This window comes from Saccopteryx bilineata, chromosome X (genome assembly GCF_036850765.1).
Source record: "Saccopteryx bilineata isolate mSacBil1 chromosome X, mSacBil1_pri_phased_curated, whole genome shotgun sequence".
Lineage (NCBI taxonomy): Eukaryota > Metazoa > Chordata > Mammalia > Chiroptera > Emballonuridae > Saccopteryx > Saccopteryx bilineata.
This window is the reverse complement of record NC_089502.1, coordinates 135653857-135672690: the sequence shown is the minus strand read 5'-3', so window position 1 is coordinate 135672690 and position 18834 is coordinate 135653857. Positions and strand designations below refer to the sequence as shown.

At 40.1% G+C, this 18834-nt stretch overlaps 1 protein-coding gene across 1 annotated transcript in view; it reads left to right on the top strand.

The window, feature by feature from the left end:
• The window catches only part of GRPR (gastrin releasing peptide receptor), a 48076-nt gene extending 40502 nt beyond the window's left edge, over positions 1 to 7574 (top strand). The window contains exon 3 of the mRNA XM_066249890.1: positions 741 to 7574. Within this exon, the coding sequence (XP_066105987.1) occupies positions 741 to 1130 (390 nt within the window). The 3' untranslated portion in view covers positions 1131 to 7574. The remainder of the gene's footprint in view (positions 1 to 740) is intronic.
• Positions 7575 to 18834: the final 11260 nt, after the last annotated feature.

Below are 18834 nucleotides of genomic sequence, written 5' to 3'. Positions count from 1 at the left end.
TTTTGTTGTTGCTATTGTTTAAAAAATAAGATGTTGAGGCTCAGAGGGATGTGACTTGTTTAAATTCCTATCACATTGTTTAGATTAGAAGAGAATTTCCACATGGGGGGAAAGCACAGCAGGCAGGAAAATGAGGCTCATTGAAGAAATAGAAGTAGTTTGATTAAGATAGGTTCACACTGATTTAGGCTCAAATCCAGGTTTTATGACTTACCTTCTCTGAGCCTCATCCCCTTATCCACGATAGGGTAATACCCCTAGATTGTAAGGCTGTTGGGGGATTGCTAAAGACAGCACATGCATACCCTAGACTTCCCCAAATGCAGGCTGCCCTCCATATGTATGAGACTCCCATCCCAAAATGCCCTCCTGAGAAAAAAGAGGGCACTTACTAGAATTTCAGTGTGTAACTCATCAAGTATGTAATAAACTTTGCTTAAAGATCTGTCCTTAGTAGCATGGTCTAACTGTATTCTATTTCATGGATTTCTGCTTTCTGGGTTTTCCATCTCTGTGTTTCTGACCCCCCTCCTTTTCTGTCTGCTTCTGTTGCTTTTCTCTCCTTTATCTGATTCTCTCTTGTCCCTTTCCCATTGCACCCTTTTTCCATGGCTTTATGAGCTTGCTCTTTCCTTCATTCTTTTTTCCTATGTTTCTCTGTCTGAATCTTTGTCTCTCTGCAATCCTCCCACACTATCCCTTGGTCCCTCTGTCTTTTCTATGTGTGACTCTCTCCTCAGATCGAATCTCGAAAGCGCCTTGCCAAGACAGTGCTGGTGTTTGTGGGCCTCTTTGCCTTCTGCTGGCTCCCCAACCATGTCATCTACCTATACCGGTCCTACCACTACTCCACGGTGGACACTTCCATGCTCCACTTTGTCACCAGTATCTGCGCCCGCCTCCTGGCTTTCACCAACTCCTGTGTCAACCCTTTTGCCCTCTACCTGCTGAGCAAGAGTTTCAGGAAGCAATTCAACACCCAGCTCCTCTGTTGCCGTCCTGGCCTGTTGGCCCGGTCTCATAGCACTGGCAGAAGTACCACCTGCATGACCTCCTTCAAGAGTACCAACCCCTCTGCAGCCACCTTCAGCCTAATCAATGGAAATATCTGTCATGAGGGGTATGTCTAGCCTGACTCTTGACCCTGTCCCCCTAGAAACCCTTGGTTTTGCTTTACAGCTGGTAAGAAACCCTCACATCTATTGTCTCTGTGCCCTTTAAGGATCCTTTGTAAGACTCAGGACTGGCATAGGCATGTTGGGGAGAGGCCTGAGTGGATCACTGTCATATTTGAAAGGGCCATTAAGGCTTATCTTTCCTATTTCAATTTGTGAATACTTCTTCTGATATAGAGTGAACTTTACTTTTTTAAGAAAGGGGACTAAATAGAAAGTTATGATTTTAAACTTCAAGCCCTGATACATAGCTGTGGTCAATTAAGTCATAAAACTATATGAAGAACCAAATGTATATAGCAGAGAAATTATACATTGAATGTTCACTTTGTGAAAGATTTCACCTTGTTGTTTCTTTAAGCAAGATCTAATGCTTTCAAAACATTCAGGAATATTTATAATCACAAAGCAAGAAACTTTTTTTGATACTGATAATATGAAAAGTCAACCTTATGAAAGAGTTCCATATATGAAGGATAGTCCCCAAATTGATAACACTGGGAACCAGTTTAAGACAAATCCAAGTGTTGGACATTACTAAAGATGTAGGAGAAACACTTGAGACGTCATTTGAAGGCAAAAACACAACCAAACACATAGACACATATGTAAAAATTCATGTATGGCTGTGGAGTAATATCTCACATTCTGAATTCTAATTCAATGGAAGTTCTTTATGCTGTTGCCCAGCTGTAGTCAGTTCTACCACAGAAGACAAATCCTTTTGGGGGGAAAAAATGATCATGCTATCAATTCATCAAACATTATAAGTGCATAAAGTTTGTGCTTATTTTAGGCATACAGGACTTTTAGTCCAATGTACTTACTTAGATTTGACTGTCCTTATCGGTTGGTTATATTGAAGCAGTAGTTTCATAGAAGAAAAAAAAAGACTATATTTGAGTAAAAATAGAAACATGTTTTCATTTAACAAGTGCTTCAACCTAAAGTCTGTGGGAGGAAATGAATATAACTTCAGTAATATGTATTTCTATCTGAATGTATACAACAAAGTTACAGGGGGGGGGAGCTTAGCTTTAAAAACTAATTAAAAAGAGCTACAGATATATTGTTTCTACTTAAGAAGAGTATTTACAAAACAGCCCATGTGCAGAAAAATGCTAGACTTCAATCTTTTTTTCTGAGTAAAAGGATTTAACTATCTTACTTTAGAAACCTGAATCAAGGTTGTTTTTTTTTACTTGAGGACAGGCCAATTTGACAGGTTGCAAACATGTTAACCCACTTTCAGATACAGTGGTACTTTGAGATACAAATTTAATTCGTTTTGTAACCGAGCTCGTAAGTCAGTCAACAAGTATACCAAACTGCAGACACTGGACCCGTGTGCCGACGCGCCAACTAGTGGCAGCTTCCCGAATCACGACTCATATCTCGGAATTTCGCTTGGATCTCGAACAAAAATATGGACCTAGTCGCAGCTTGTATCTTAAAAATAATCGTATGTTGGTCTGTTCATATCTCAAGGTACTACTGTAAATGCAAATTCTGCAAATGAGACCTAATATATATTCCTTACATCCTAAGACCATTTTATTTCTGATCTTCTCTATCCAGGTGAGATAGAGCAATAAGCTCTCTTTTGCACATGACACATATTAAAAGATTTTTGTCTCTTGATACAAAGAAGGACTCACTGTCTGCAGAGCTTTAGAAGTTTGGATCTAGACAGTTGTAAAGATTTGTGTTTACAGTTGTATTAGCTAGAGTGAAACCACTCCACTTCTGTTTGCTTCATGCACTTATTTATATACTGGACACACCTGCATTCCAGGTACTTCACTATTACATTGGACAACTTCAAAAGCAAGACAGGTAGTGTAGTTGAAAAAAATCAAGATTTTTAGATTGACTTTCCAATTCTGTCTAGCTTAAATGAACTTGGCTATCAATATCTCTTCTCTAGAATAATTTTTTTTCATCTTTAGAATTGTGACTTTATTCCTAGTAGTTGCTAGAGTGTATAGCATTCTGGATACTAGCATAACTTATTCAAGCTTCTCTGATCTACTTACTTCCAAAGATATTTTGGGAGTAGGACTCATCTTAATGTCTCCTTCAGTTACCATCATGGCATGGATTGTGTTTGGCCCTTTCCCCGGCTTTGGGCCAAACAGTGAGGAAATCGAAGTCTAGGTTTAGCTGTGTGTCCTTAGGCAAATTCTATAACCTCTATGATACTCTTAAATGAAAGAGTTGAAGGAGGCTTTTGCCAGCCAGTGTGAATCAACTGATGGATTGGCTCAAAGCTAATTGGGGTGAACTTAACTTCTCTAAAGAAGTCAAATTTTTATTTCACCTCAAGAACCTAAAACCACAGTGAGAGCAACCCACACTCTCATGTGGTATCACCTTTCTTTTAGGGTATAGTGTGGCAGAGGCTTGGAACTAAGATATTTCACGCCTGGCTTCCAAAGATAATCACATTTAGTGCTTATGTCTTTGGCAAGGGAAAAAATCAATTTTTGCTGTGGAAAACCATCTGTGTTTATTCAATTGACAGACACTACCTTTCAATCTATCTTAAATTGAGCCTCCCTGAGGCAGGCAGCTCAACAGTGATAGATTAAGCAATAAACAAAGCAGTCTTCCCACCAATGGCTGCTGCTGGCAGGGAAGGTACAGTGGGCTGGTCAGATATTCCACAGCAAGATGATCCTCCGAGGTTGGAGAAGACAAGGCCCTTCCCTGTTGTTGATTTGATGAGTCTCATAAATGGAGATGGTTAAACCATGTTGTTCTGGCTGTGCTCACTGCCCCACTGAACCTGGCCTTCTGCCTCATTAACAAGTCCTGGATTTTCTGCTTTGCCCTATAAACAATTTGGTTTCATTTTGAAGGATGAAAAACTCTTAGATAAACAATTTAGAAGCTGTTCACATGAACCAAGTTCAGCTTGTTATGAAAATGTACAATGAACAAAAACAAATGAACTTGGTCATAAGATGTGGGTTCAATTAAATTATAAAATCTTTATTTGTGCCAAAAATAGCATTCAGTTATTGGTTTCAAAGTCTATTCATGCACCAAATGGCTTCCATAATAGAGATTAGCTTTGTTTGGGGACTACCTGTTGAACGACATCCTCAATCTGTGGGTTAAAAAGTGGCTAAATCACTTCCCCCAGAAGCCAGGCAGGAAAAATTGCCCTGAGGACCTGACTCTATGAGAGTGGAATGAATAGTACGGACTTGTGTTGTGATGAGTTGGAAGGAATACATTGGGGTCCTTCATATCCACACCAAGACATAGCCATTGTTAAGAGTAGCTTAGGATTAACCCTGAGTTCCTAGAAAGAATGGAACACATTTTGCACAGTTGTCTAATTTCGGGCCGAATTTTCATGAAATAGATTAACAGCTGACAATAATGGAATTATTCACTCTCCTGGGACCAGGCTTTTTGTAAGCTAGTCACTAAAACCAAGTCCTAACAAGCTCTTCTTCATTCTGTATCTGGATGGTCATTCCTCTCAGACCTCACCTGGATATATTCCTCTGGATATGTTCCAGCTAAAAAGATCTACAGCAATCAACGAATATACCACACTGAAAACAAACTTTTCTCTTTTGAAACTCCATGTTAACATGCATCAGTGAAATTTATATAAATTTTTGAAAAGTTTGAGAGCCCCTGGGTTAAAATATTACATGCCTACAATTAATTCAGAAAAATACTTTGTGTCTACCTAGCATTCATAGTCTATAAAGCACTTTTATAGTCATTGCCTCATTTAATCCAAGCCTTCCTTGCTGATCAAAGAGCTGCTTTACATCATTGATCATGGAAATTTGCAAATGACATTACTACTGACCATCTACTATTAGATTAGAAGGCCCATGAAACTATAAGGCTGAAACATGTGGAACTGCAGATATTGGACCATATTTGACCTACAGAAAGGTGATTTCATCTGGTTCAACTTAATCTGATCGCATTCATTCTCACAGCTCATTCTGTGATACTGAAAAACAGAACTGATCATTGCTTTCCCAGTTACAGGATAGTTTTTCATCCCCAGAACAAGTCTGTTTAACTTGGCACAAGGAATGAACGGTATCATTGTTGGTTGCCCTAGGAGAGGCATATTAGCGGGATCAGCGTTCTGCGTCACAATGAAATGGAAGGCTAAGATAAGAAGGGTGGGATCCTTGGGAGCAAAACACAAGCCACAAAACACATCACATTTATCACAAACCTGAATGGAGTTATGTGCCTCTAGAAGTGCTGGAAAAAAGGAACTCAAGTCACCAAACACCAATGACATGCCAAATGCAATGCTAAGCATAGTGCTATTCATCCTCACAAGCACCTTGAAGAGTATTCAGATGATGAAGCTGAGGGTCAGGAAGTTTTTTTATGATCCCAAGGATAAATGGCACAGTAGAATGGTAGAGCATTAATGTACACTTGGATCTCTCTTAAGTCCATTCTGCTATTCAGCATTGCTTCCCAAATCCAGCCCATGTGAGAAATTAAGTTCACAGTGCCTAATAGTCCTGTTCCCTACCCTGGAGTTTGTCCTAAGACTTGAACTAGTGATAAAGTTGAAGAATATACACAAAGGGTATCAAAGATATTTCTAAGCACCTAAGTTAAGAACTCACTGCCTACAGAGGCTGAAATAAGGCACAAAGTAGGTGGCAAGGGAATCTTTTAGCTTAGTTGCCTCCAGAGACACAATTTAGATGCAACCAGAAGCGCTGGGATAATTTTTCTGATTGGGACTAACCAAGGTGAAAAAACCCTGTGCAGGGAGAGGACCCAAGTGAAAATAGTCAATCCAAGTATCCCTCTTTGAACCAAGGTTAGAAAAAAGGGGTCTAGAAGAGGTAGAAACATCCACTCCTCTATGTGCCCCCCCACCAAGAGTAAAATATGAGAGTATATGGTTTCCCAGAGCCTGGAGAACCAGGCTACCTGAGTAGCCTCTAACAGAACAATATCTCTGGACTAAGGGACCAAGTCATGAGCTCAGGTTTGAGTGCCTAGCCCAAAGTGCCCCATTATAAACCCAGATGCCACCATCTCTCTGCCCTCTCTATACTCACATTCTAGAAGATAAGATTACTTTCTTTTTTCCCCCAATTTAAAATTTGTTCCCATAACCATATAATGACATGGAAGGACTCACATAATATTATGGTCTTTTGAAAGAATCATTTTAATGGACAGTAAACTTTACCCATTCAACACCTCATTAATTCTCAGACAAGCTTGAAATTTTTGGTATAACTTGGGATTTCAGTGTTTAAAATACATTATATAATTGGAACCTGTTGTGAATCAAATTTTTTCATTGCTTTGCTTCAGTTTTAGCTGTTGATATTGCTATATTAATATTGATAATATATAATATTAAGAAAGTAAAACTGATCTTCTTTAAATTTTTTCCTGTAGTCTAACTTAACTGATTCAAACATGACCTTTCTTGTATCCAAGTCTGCAAGGTTGTGGGTAATAAAATTTATTGAAACGATCATTCATTGAGTTTTAAAAGTACATGGCACAAATGTGTTTAATGTCATGTTCTGTTTCGTTTTAAATATTAGACCCATATTTTGTAAATTATCATTGTACTTGTTAGTATTAACTGTAAATATTTATTGCATTAAAAATGTGCTCTGGGTTAAATAACTCAGAACAAGTTGCAGGTGTGGTACTTAGTATAAATAATGTCATATCTTGGCTTTGCCTAGACTCCTTAGACTATTGAATAATTTATAAGAAATTCACAATATTGATATAAATGATTCAGATCCTTTTGAATATGCAAACTTAAGTATGTGACCATCTAAAATTCTATCTATGATGTGCTCACTGATTGTATTCTTATTTTTCAAGAGATGTTGACTGACCAGGTTGTGATACAATAGATAAAGCATCAGACTGGAATGCAGAGGACCCAGGTTCAAAACCCCCAGGTTGCCAGCTTGAGTGCAGGCTCACCAGCTTGACTGCAGGGTCACTAGCTTGAGTGTGGTATCATAGACATGACCCCATGTTCACTGGTTTGAAGTCCAAGGTCACTGGCTTGAGCAAGGGGGTCACTTGCTCTGCTGTAGAGCCACCCCCTGGTCAAGGCACATATTAGAAAGCAATCAATGAACAACTAAGGTGCCACACGAAGAACTGATGCTTCTCATCTTTCTCCTTTCCTGTCTGTCTGTCCCTATCTGTCCCTCTCTCTGACTCTCTCTGTCAAGAAAAAAAGAAATGTTCCCAATGCTTCTATCATATTGTACATGGTCTGCATAACATTAGTCAAATCCAGTGTATAAGCTGAATATTCAAGTCATAGAAAATAAGAAATATTTTATTTCTTAATGTAATAAATCATAGATTATGAAATGGAAAAATGCATATATTCAGTGTTCAATAAAGATATATCTGTTGCATGAATGGAGTCTATGGTCATACACCCTACAGTTCCTTGGTTCTGGAACCATCTACATCAGGATCACCCAGGTTGCCTGTTGCAAGTAAGGAATTTCTCAATTCTTCATTGACTTGGAAGGAGGTTTGGGGGTGTGGTCTATAAATTTGCATTTAAAACAAGCACCCCAGGTGATTCCTCAGGATACTAGAGTTTTGTTTAATTAAACTTTTAAAATATGTATTTAACTTTTGAATAAGTAAGCCATTCTCATGGTTTAAAATTGAAAGCATAGGAAAGTATCCAGTGACAAGTTATCATTCTTCCTTTTAGGCACATATTAATATTCACCTTACTTGTCATTCCAAATCGAACTGTCAAACAACTTTCATTTGCAGTACACAGAGTCACTCATCAACAGTAAAAATGAATTCCTATGCCAACACTGATTTTCCAAATGGACATGTGTTCCAGTCTACCATGCTGTAAGCCGGTGAGCATCTTGAGAAGGTTAATAAGGTGCAAGCTTGTGAGCAGAGGTCAGTGTGTCTATAAAGGCAGCTGTCCAATTTGCATACCCAAACTATGAGAAAGCACTCTAACTAGCAACATCAGCTAATGCTGACATAATTCACCATTATTAAAAAATTGTGCCTCCTTCAGACAAGAGTGAAAGTAACCACAGCTCCCTGACCTGTAACCACAGAGAGGTTAGCCTTCTGAGAGCTCTTTAGTGTACATCAATTACTGTGGGTGGTCAAATTTCTTATAAGCTGTCTTAGTCTGTTCAGGCTACTATAATAAAAATACCATTGACTTGGTAACATAAACAGGAAGATTCAGTGTCCTGTAAGAACCCTCTTCTGATTCAGAGACGATGCCTTCTCACTGTATCACAGTGAAAAGGGCAAGGGAGCTTTCTGGGGCTGCTTTTTAAAAGGACATTAATCTCATTTATGAAGACCCCCCACCCTCATGACCTAATCACCCCCCAAAGCCCCACCTCCTAACACTATCACCTTGGGAGCTAAGATTCCACATATAAATGGAAGAACCATAAACATTTAGTCCAGAGCATAAAGGTTCATTTTAATTAGGTAATTTTCTAGTAAAAAATATGCAGAGACAAAAGTAAATTTTTGCACGCACAGTCCCCAAAATGGCTTATTTAAAACAAAACTACTCCCACACTATCCCCACTTTTTATTTCTTAATTCACTTCTCTTCTCCCTACTCTAAAACATATCTCAGGCAGTAAGCAGAAGGACTGGTTATCAACTACTGAATTGGAATACACAGCCAGAGCAATAAGAATACCAATATAAATGAGGAGTGTAAATAAAGAAAAAAGAGAATATTTGGTGACCACATGATCACCCGCACATGAAATGTCAGATCACCTGAAACAATCATGGATTTCCATACCTGCCTTGTAGAAAACCAATCTATTAGAACTGGTTACATAGGATGTTAAGTCTGGTTGATGAAGAGAATGAATAGATCAGCTAACTTTTTCTCTGGTAGCCCACCACCTGTTCTAAGCCTCTTCCTTTAAACTACAGCCTTATCTCTCATAACTTTGGGACAAAGAAGCATTTTCTGCAAAGTTTACAGTGGAAAAACTGTGCAACAGTTTCAAGGGATATAACATTTACCAGGAAGCCTTTAATGAAGGAAACAGGAGCCAAAACGAGGACCCCCTTGTAGGAGGACTGGGAAGACCAGCGTTCCAGAATGTAAGCAATCTTAAAAGACCAGCCTATGGTTTGTCCAAGACCTACGAAGTCCCAGGCAGGCCTGGGAGGCTCAGCATCCCTTCAGTTATCCTTCAGAGTTCTCAGGAACAAAGAGCCTTGGTCTAAGGAGGGTGACCTCAGGTCAGTAGTAGGAATATGAGCCCCTGATAAACTTCAAAGGGAGGATCCAGAGTGAGGAATGGGGGAAGGACCTAGGCAGAAGAATGGGGTCCTATAGAACCCTGTCCTGGCTGTCCACTCTTGCAGGTTTAGAACAGCTATGGATGAATCCGTCTCACACTGACTTCCAATTTGGTGGTCCCAGGAAGTTGAAGATCTTGATTTGATGTGGGAAGCCTCAGGTCAGCTGAGGGTGACTTCCTAAGATTAGGCCTGACATTAAAGTGCTCAGGTGTCAAGGTGAGGATGGTGAATGAGGACTGAGGAACCACTCGCTCCAGAACATAGCAAGACCCACAAATCTCCACACATACCCTCCCCCACTGGCAACTCTGGGAGGTCCGGGAGAGGATTGTCAGGTCGAGGAGCACCCTTATTTCCACTGGGAGAAAAGGGAGAGGGAGTTGGTCTAGTTGGGACAAGCCCAGTTCTGGAAAAGTGGAGAGCCATGAGCTAATGGGTGTTGAGGTGAAGACTCTGACTGATGTGAGGGGACTCTCACCAGCAATGAGGTAGCACAGAGCCTCACATACTCTTACCCCTGGAATGCCCAGGGCAGATCCCTCAGCTCAGGAGCCCTTTATTTTTGCTTGGACAGTCACAGGGACAGCTGGCCTTGCTGTAAAGGGCACCCTAGTTTTCAGAGGAAGGAGTTTTGGCCTTAACTGGTGTCCAGGTGAGAACCCTGAGTACTAAAAAAAGGACCTTTCCCCAAATAGGGTGCCTGAGGCAAGGATAGCCATCCCAGGGACTCTGGGAGGTGAGAAGCCTGGTGTGAGGCTGATTGACCCAGATTAATACCAGAAGGAGTCCCAGGCTTGATCCATATCAGTAGAATCCCAAACAGTCCTTTCTTTGCTGTCAGCCTTCAGAGGATGCTATAGCCCTTAGAGACCCCTACAGTCTTGAGCACTCACCTTAATTTTCTCCTTGGGGAATTCAGAATGTGGAAGTTGGAATTCCAGGACTGGCCACGTGACTAGGTGGAGGCTCTGAATGTGGACTAAAGAGATTGCTCTACCCACCCAGTGCCACACTCTCTCAGCCCTGTGTTGACAGAGCTGTGGCCTGACTGGTACCCAGAAGGTCTCAGGGAAGGGAAGGCCTTGGTGTAAGGAGGTGGTCCAAATTCTGCCAAGAGAGGAGACCTAGGTCCTAACTGGAGTCCAGGTGAAGAACCTGAGTGCTAACCAAGAGACCTATCCCTAAAAGGAGGCCATCCAGAGCCCAGCCCCTGTTATAAAGCTCAGGAACCCCAAGCAGAAGTAGCCAGATGTGGTACAGACCAAACTCCTCCTCTAGGGATGCAGGAAGGTAAGGGTCTTGTTCAAAGCCTGGAAGACTCAGGTCAGTAAGGGAGTACCAACAGGCCCAGGACAGAGAGAGTCCCTTCTGTACTGTCAGCCCTGGATGGCTCCTGGCAGGGTGGTGAGTGATGTGTCCCTTCTCTTTCTCTTAGGGGATCCCAGGGAATTAATGACCAAGTTCTAGGTGTCAATTCAGCACAGCAGATGGGAAGGGCCCAGGCCCTGTTAACAGTTGATCTGATAGTGTTGACTATAAACCGAGAGGCTCCCATCCCAATAGAAAGAATCTTCACTACTAGTCCCTGCTGTCACTCCAGGCAGCTCCAAGCAGGGCTGGCAGGCTGCAACTTAAGGCCCACTATAACCTCCTCTACAGGGTGCTCAGGGCACAGGGTGATCCTGTGCAATCCTAGAGCACTGCCTTGGTAAAGGAGCTCACACCTCATCTGCTCCAGGTGCCTGCATCATGTACCCTTCTGCCACACTCCTGTCTACTGTCCCTAACCAGAGTCATCATGTGTTACAGCAAAAAGAGTAAGCTACACAACCGTGAAAAATGCCACTAGGTTCAAGGTGAGGACCAGGGTCTTGGGGGTTCCCAGGCCACTGCAGCAGGGGAAGAAGTGTCCTGTCCTTGTCCTCTCCTTTTTTTGGGCATATTCCCTAGAGCAAACATGGTGTCAGGTCACACGGCATTCTCCAGGGACCTCAGAGAGTACCACCTCCTGCTTTCTGTGTTTCATGCATGAGATCTTAAGAAGTTGCTAAGAGCAAAAATGAGGAAAGGACAAGTTCCTCCCAGGCTGGTATGAATATTTTTTATGTCAGTACAATAGAATAAAGTTCCTGTGAGTAAGCTTTTTGGGGCTGGATGAAGCAGATACACTATGAAATTCATTTCCTTTTCTAATGAGATACTCCTCTTATCACTCTTTAAATCAACCCAATATGCACCCAAAAAAAAGTGGCAAAGAGAAGTTGGTTTGATCAACATACCCTAATACTCAAGAATAGGCAAACGGAAAATGAGAAATAAGATCAGAAGAAAACAAGGGAGGAAAAGTTTGTTTCAGAGATCTGAAAAGAACTTGTAGAAGGGCAAAGCTGTGAGCGTAAATTTTGAAGAGTGGGCAGCTCTGTGAGCTGGGGGTGAAGGCGAGGAGAGAAGGTCCTCTAGGGCAGAAGGAGTCTCTCTTTCCACGATTTCTCACTGGCCCTTTGATTCCATTTTCCATGCACTTATTGGGGAGACAGTGGGCTCCAGGCAGGTTGGCTTTGTGCATGGGCAATAGACAGGTGAACAAGACATTGTTCCCCTCTTGTGTGGGCCAACAGGTTAGAAATAAAGTATCTTGGTAACCTTTGGCACTTAGATTCTCCAAGGAATAAGAACTCTTAATCACAAGACTAGCAGGGAAAAACATTTAGGAGTTTGACAGAATCAGGCTGGTCTTTCTTTTCTTGGTTAAGGTTAATGTTGTTTCTTTTATAATAAACAGAGTCAGAAATTTCAGGACATCAATGCACTGAGATTATCCAGATGGATTTTTATATTATCTCTCCTTTTTTTTACTATGAAATCTATATTGCATACATAAAAGCATATCAAATATGCATGTAGAGCTTGAAGAATAATTATGTGAACACCTATGTACCCACACATAGATTAAGAAACAGAGCACTCTGCCAATGCCTCAATAACCCTCAGTGATCCTTCTGCAGTGATATACCCCTTCCTACCTGCTATGGACTGAATGACTGTGTCCCCCACAAAATTCATATGTTGAAGCCCTAGCATCATGGTATTTGGATGTGTGGTCTTTGAGGAGGTCATGAGGGTGAAGCCCCCATAATAGGATTAGTGTCTCTGTAAGAAGAGGAAGACAGCCTGACCAGGCAGTGGCGCAGTGAATAGAGCATCAGACTGGGATGGGACGGAGAGGACCCAGGTTCAAATCCCCGAGGTTGCCACTTTGAGTGCAGGCTCATCTGGTTTGCGCAAAGTTCACCTTGAGTCCAAGGTCACTGGCTTGAGCAAGGGGTTACTTGGTCTGCTATAACCCCCCGGTCAAGGCACATATGAGAAAGCAATCAATGAACAACTAAGGAGCCACAGCAAAAAATTGATGCTTCTCATCTTTCTTCCTTCCTGTTTGTCCCTATCTGTCCATCTCTTTGTCTCTGTCACAAAAAAAGAAAAAAAAAGGAGGAAGACAGCTGGCCTTCTCTTTCTCTCTCTATCTTGTGAGGACATAATAAGAAGACTGACATCAGCAAGCCAGGAAGAGAGCGGGATCTGTAAGTACCTTGATCTTGGGCCTCCCAGACTCTAAAACTACCAAAAAGAAATGCTTGCTGTTTAAGTCACCCAGCCTATGGTAATTTGTTATAACAATTCAAACTAAGAAACTACCCTAGAAGTAACCACTATCCTGAATTTTGTGTTACTTGTTTTCTTATTTTTCTTTTTTCCAACTTTAAATGTATTACTAACCCTTTGTCCAGTTTTGCCTGCATTTAAACTTTATATAAATAAAACTACATTGTAGTGTAATCATCTATGACTTGCTTTCTCTTTTATTATGTTTGTGATACTCACCCTTGTGGTTCTAGTTTGTTCATTCTCATTACTGTGTAGCAATGAGAATTCCAATGTATAAATATACCACAATGGATTTATACAATTTACTTGGGTTAATATTTAAGTTGTTTAACGCTGTTATAAAAATTTTTGTACATATCTCCTATTTTACCTGTGAAAGAGGTTTTCTAAATTTTATATCTAGCAGTAAAATTACTAGATCATAAGGCATGCACATGTTCAAATTTACTAGGTAATGTTTAACTCTTTCCCAAGCAGTGATACTAATCTTCACCACAGTGAAAGAGAGTACATTGATTTTTATCTTTCACCAACATTTGATATTTTTTACTTTTTAATTTTTGTCCAGTCTATTTGATGTGTAGTGATGTCTCATTGGGGTTTTAGTTTGCATTTCCCTGTTTACTAATGAGGTTGATAGCCTTTTCATATATTACGTTGTTCTCAACAGGAGGGTCAATCTGAAAACTTGGTTTGTCCTGTTACTGGAAACCAAAGTCCAAAGGCAATATATATGTATTAGCATTATTACTTTGAGACTGATTACTTTTCTGTTGTAACACTTGTCATGTAGTCAATTAGCAACCTTCGGACTCAAATTATTTATTCCTCTGGGGAAGCTGAGACAAAGAAACAAAAAGAATCATATGTACTCTAGTACTTAAGAGAAGATGGTATCTGCTCGTCCTTGCTCATCTCACTTAGCAGTAATGAAAATCATGGCATTGACTTGGCACAGGGGCCCCAATGGGATCCCTAACGTCTTTTTGTTCTCTTCTCTAAACAATATTAATCACTATTCAGATTCTTTCCACTGTGACTTAGGCCCTCTGTTTGTGAGGTTTCTTCTTTCTCCAGCCCATGTCCAAGTGTGACTGAATTGCAATGCCCAGTACTTCACAACCGAAGTTGATTTTGCACCCTGGGGTACATTTGGCAATGTTTTCATTGTCATAACTCAGGGTGGAGGGTGCTACTGAGATCTAGTGTTTACAGGCCAGGGATGCTACTAAATAATTCTTTACAATAAAGAATTATCTAACCTCAAGTATACATAAGGCTGAGACTGAGACTGCTGGAAACTGATAAACCCCGAGGGTTTTGCCCATGAGAGGGTGAATGCCTCAGGGAGTGTAGGTGGCAGAAAATATAGGCTACAGTATCAACCAAATGCAATTCTATTGCTTCATGACAGGAAGGTCTAATTGTTAAGGCCCTCTCTAACGTCAAAATTACATCTCTACAGCAACCTGACACCATCTCTCAGCTGAGAGAAACCTTTTACAGAAACATTTAAGTAGTATATGTTTTATTCATTGCAGTACATCTAAACTGTCTTTGAGGGCATACGCACAGTGTGACGTAGTTTAGTATAAGGGAAAATGTCCTAATTTTCAGTTAGATTTGTTTCCCACAAAAGTATAAAAATCATTAATTATATATTGAGTGTTAAAACAAATGAGGGAAATTCTGGACAATTTAAACTTTCACAAGATGGAATTTGACCAAGAGTGTCCCAGGACAGCCATTATAAATTTAACTGAAATCTGATTATTAGAGTTGCTGAATCAACATACGCTGCCAGCAATTTCAGAGGCTTCCATTCAGAAGATCACTATTCATCGGGAAAAAAAAATTCAATAGCAGTTGAAAAATAAAGAGATTTTCCTCAAGATGATTCAATCACATTTTAAAGTTGATGTTTATCTTATGGCACAAAATATATGAAATTTCAATGATTCTGTACCAAATAATACTGTACTAGCCGATTTCGTGGAGTCATTAATGGGAAGAGATGAAGCCTGACCAGGAGATAGTGCAGTGGATAGAGTGTTGTACTGAGACGCAGAGGACCCAGGTTTGAAACACCAAGGTCGTCGGCTTGAACGCAGGCTCAAGTGCAGGCTCATCTGGCTTGAGCATGGGGTCACTGGCTTGAGCGTGGGATCATATACATGACCCAAAGGTCGCTGGCTTGAAGCCCACGGTCACTGGCTTGAGCCCAAGGTCACTGGGGTCAGTTGGTCTGCTGTAGCCCCGGGTCAAGGCACATATGAGAAAGCAATCAATGAACAACTAAGGTGCCCCAACTATGAGTTTGATGCTTCTTATCTCTTTCCCTTCCTGTCTGTCTGTCTGTCTGTCTTTCTTTCTCTCTCGCTAAACAAGAGAAAGAGAAAGGGAGATGAAATAATTTTTAGGGAAAAAAACCTGAATTAGGGTTCAACAGAGAGGTAGAAACATGATACTGTAGAGTGAGGGATTTATTATAATTTATTGTGAGATGGTGGAACAGTTCATGTAAGACTGTTTTTTCTGCATCTGGAGTTGAGCCAAAGGTTATGTTGTTTAGCCAGACAGGCAATTGCCCGTGAGCTGGGTATAGATGAAAGCAGACACACTAGAACCTGTATCTGTTTCATACTCCATCCTCAATGCCATGGGTAATCTTCAGGAGAAGCTGGCTTTGCCATGACACTGCACTGGTACTTGTCCCAGAGAGTTCTAAGGAGGAAATTTCTGAGGAACTAAATGAGCTTTATGTCCAAGTACTGCCCCCTGCTGACAAGGCGAGCCAGCTGATCAAGGACAACTTGCCTAGCACTCTAACAACCGAATTGTAAATAAACATAGCTGCTGCTTAACTTCAAAACTTTTAAATCTTATGCAACTTTCTTTTGTGGCCAACCCTAACCTGGAAGCATATGGGGAAGGAATTATGGAAAACACAATTCAGAGGCACCCTGCTTTCCAAAAAAAGAACAAATAATCAATGGATCAGAACTTCCAATGGGAAATTAGTGGAAATCAGTGGGAGAAGTTGGCAGTAGCCTTGGGAATGTAGATGTTAGAGACTAGAATTCCAAAGGGTGATAAATAAAAATAAAAATAAATAAATAAAATGAGTCTTTCCCAGGGAATTTTCTATCCAAGAGAATATAAACTGTGAAATAAACCATGGGCATCATGTTTAAACTGGTGGCTAAAACTATGATTATAACTGGGCAACAGTGATGGCTGGAAGCTAATTTTTTAGAGACTATGAGTGATTCCACCTTATAAATATGGAACTGTAAAAACTTATTTGAAAGACCAAGTAAACTGGAGATTGGAAGTTTAACAAATCAAAGGAAAAGGACATATAATATATTTGTTCTATAGAATCAAAGAAGGCGTTTGGCAAATTCAACATCTGTTCATAATTTTAAATGAAATATTAATATAATAAGAATTGATCCTTATAATAATAGTATCTATTTCCTTATAATAATAGTATCTAACCAAAAAGTCAGTATTATGATTTATGAGAAAATGCTAGAAGCATTCTCATTAAAACAAGGACAAAATAAGGACAGTTTTATTACTGTTAATATTATTGAATTTTTAGCCAAAATAATTAAACAAGAGAAATAAATCAAAAGGCATACAAATTGGAAAAGAGGAAGCAAATTATCATCACTCATAGATAAAATGATATTTTTTCCCTAGAAAACCTAACAGAATAAACTAAAAACTTACAAGTGACAGGGAATTTTAGTACGTTTCTGCTTATAAAATGAATATACAGAAAACATTATCTTTTATACAATAAAAAACAACAGATTAAAAGATATACTGAAGACCATACTTGAGGTCTTTTTAAGTTCTTTAATTTAATTTTATTTATTTTAAGTGAATTTATTGGGATGATGCTGGTTAACATAATTATACAGGTTTCAGGTGCCCAATTCTCCAACACATCTCTGTGCACTGTATTGTGTGTTCCCCGCCCTCCAAGTCAAGTCTTTGTCCATCACCATTTATCCCCCGCTACCCTCCTCCATTTCACTCCTCATCCTGGCAAGCACCACACTGTTGTCCATGCCCATGAGTTGGGGTGGTTTTTTGGTCTTAATAGCTTAATTCCTCTACTCCTCTCACATAGCTATCCCAATAGCTGTCAACCTGCTCTCTATATATTACTCTGTCTTTATTTTGCTTGTTACTTCATCTTGCTCATTAGATTTCACATATAAGTGAAATCATACGGTACTTGTCTTTCTCTAACTGGCTTATTTCACTGAGCATAATGCTCTACAGGGTCATCCATTCTGTTGTAAAAGGTAAGCTTTTCTTCTTTTTTATGGTCATGTTGTTTTCCACTATGAAAATGTACCATAGATTTTTTATCCACTCATTTACCAATGAGTACTTGGGCTGTTTCTAGATTTTGGCTATTGCAAATAATGTTGCAATGAACATAGGAGTCATACAGAGGTGGATTAAGGTCGGTTGAGGCCCTGGGCCAGAAGAAAATATTGGGCCCCTTAAAATAAAGAGACAGGGAAAATAAAAATACATGTTAACCATATTTTTAAATAAATAAAAATATTATGTACTATTGCTAATGTTAAAATTGCACATGTGAAACCAAACTTGGTATCTTTAGAAAAAAATGTAAAGTTGGGGTTTTGCGGGGCCTTTCAGAGGTCAGGGCCTAGGGCACGTGCCTGGTGTGTCCACCGTTAAATCCACCTCTGGGTGCATGTATTCTTTCCACAGTGCTGCACCAGTCTGCATCCTCACCAACAGTGCATGAGGATTTCCTTTTCTTCACATCTTCACCAACACTTTCTGTTGGTTGATTTATTATTGATGAAAGCCATCTGACAGTTGTGAGCTGATATCTCATTGTGGTTTTAATTTGCATCTCTGCAGTGACTAGTAATGTTGAGCATCTTTTCATGTGTCTATTGGCCATCTGTATGTCCTCTTTGAAGAAGTGTCCATTCAGGTCCGTTGTCCATTTTTAATTGCATTGAGTTTTATAAGTTCTTTAAAACTTTTGGCTATCATTGTTCACAGTGGCCAGAACATGGAAACAACCAAAAAGCCTGTCAATAGATGACTGGATAAAGAAGATGTGGCACATATACACTATGGAATACCTCTCAGCCATAAGAAATGATGACATCGGATCATTTACAACAAAATGGTGGGATCTTGATAACATTATACGAAGTGAAATAAGTAAATCAGAAAAAACCAGAAACTGCATTATTCCATATGTAGGTGGGACATAAAAGTGAGACTAAGAGACATTGATAAGAGTGTGGTGGTTATGGGGGGAGGGGAGAGAGGTAGAGGGAAAGGGGGAAGGGGAGAGGCACAAAGAAAATTAGATAGAAGGTGACAGAGGACAATCTGACTTTGGGTGATGGGTATGCAACATATTTGAACGACAAGATAACCTGGACATGTTATCTTTGAATATATGTATCCTGATTAATTGATGTTGCCCCATTAAAAAAAATAAAATTATTTTTAAAAAAACCTTTTGGCTAGCCTGACCTGTGGTGGCGCAGTGGATAAAGCGTCGACCTGGAAATGCTGAGGTCACTGGTTCGAAACCCTGGGCTTGTCTGGTCAAGGCACATATGGGAGTTGATGCTTCCAG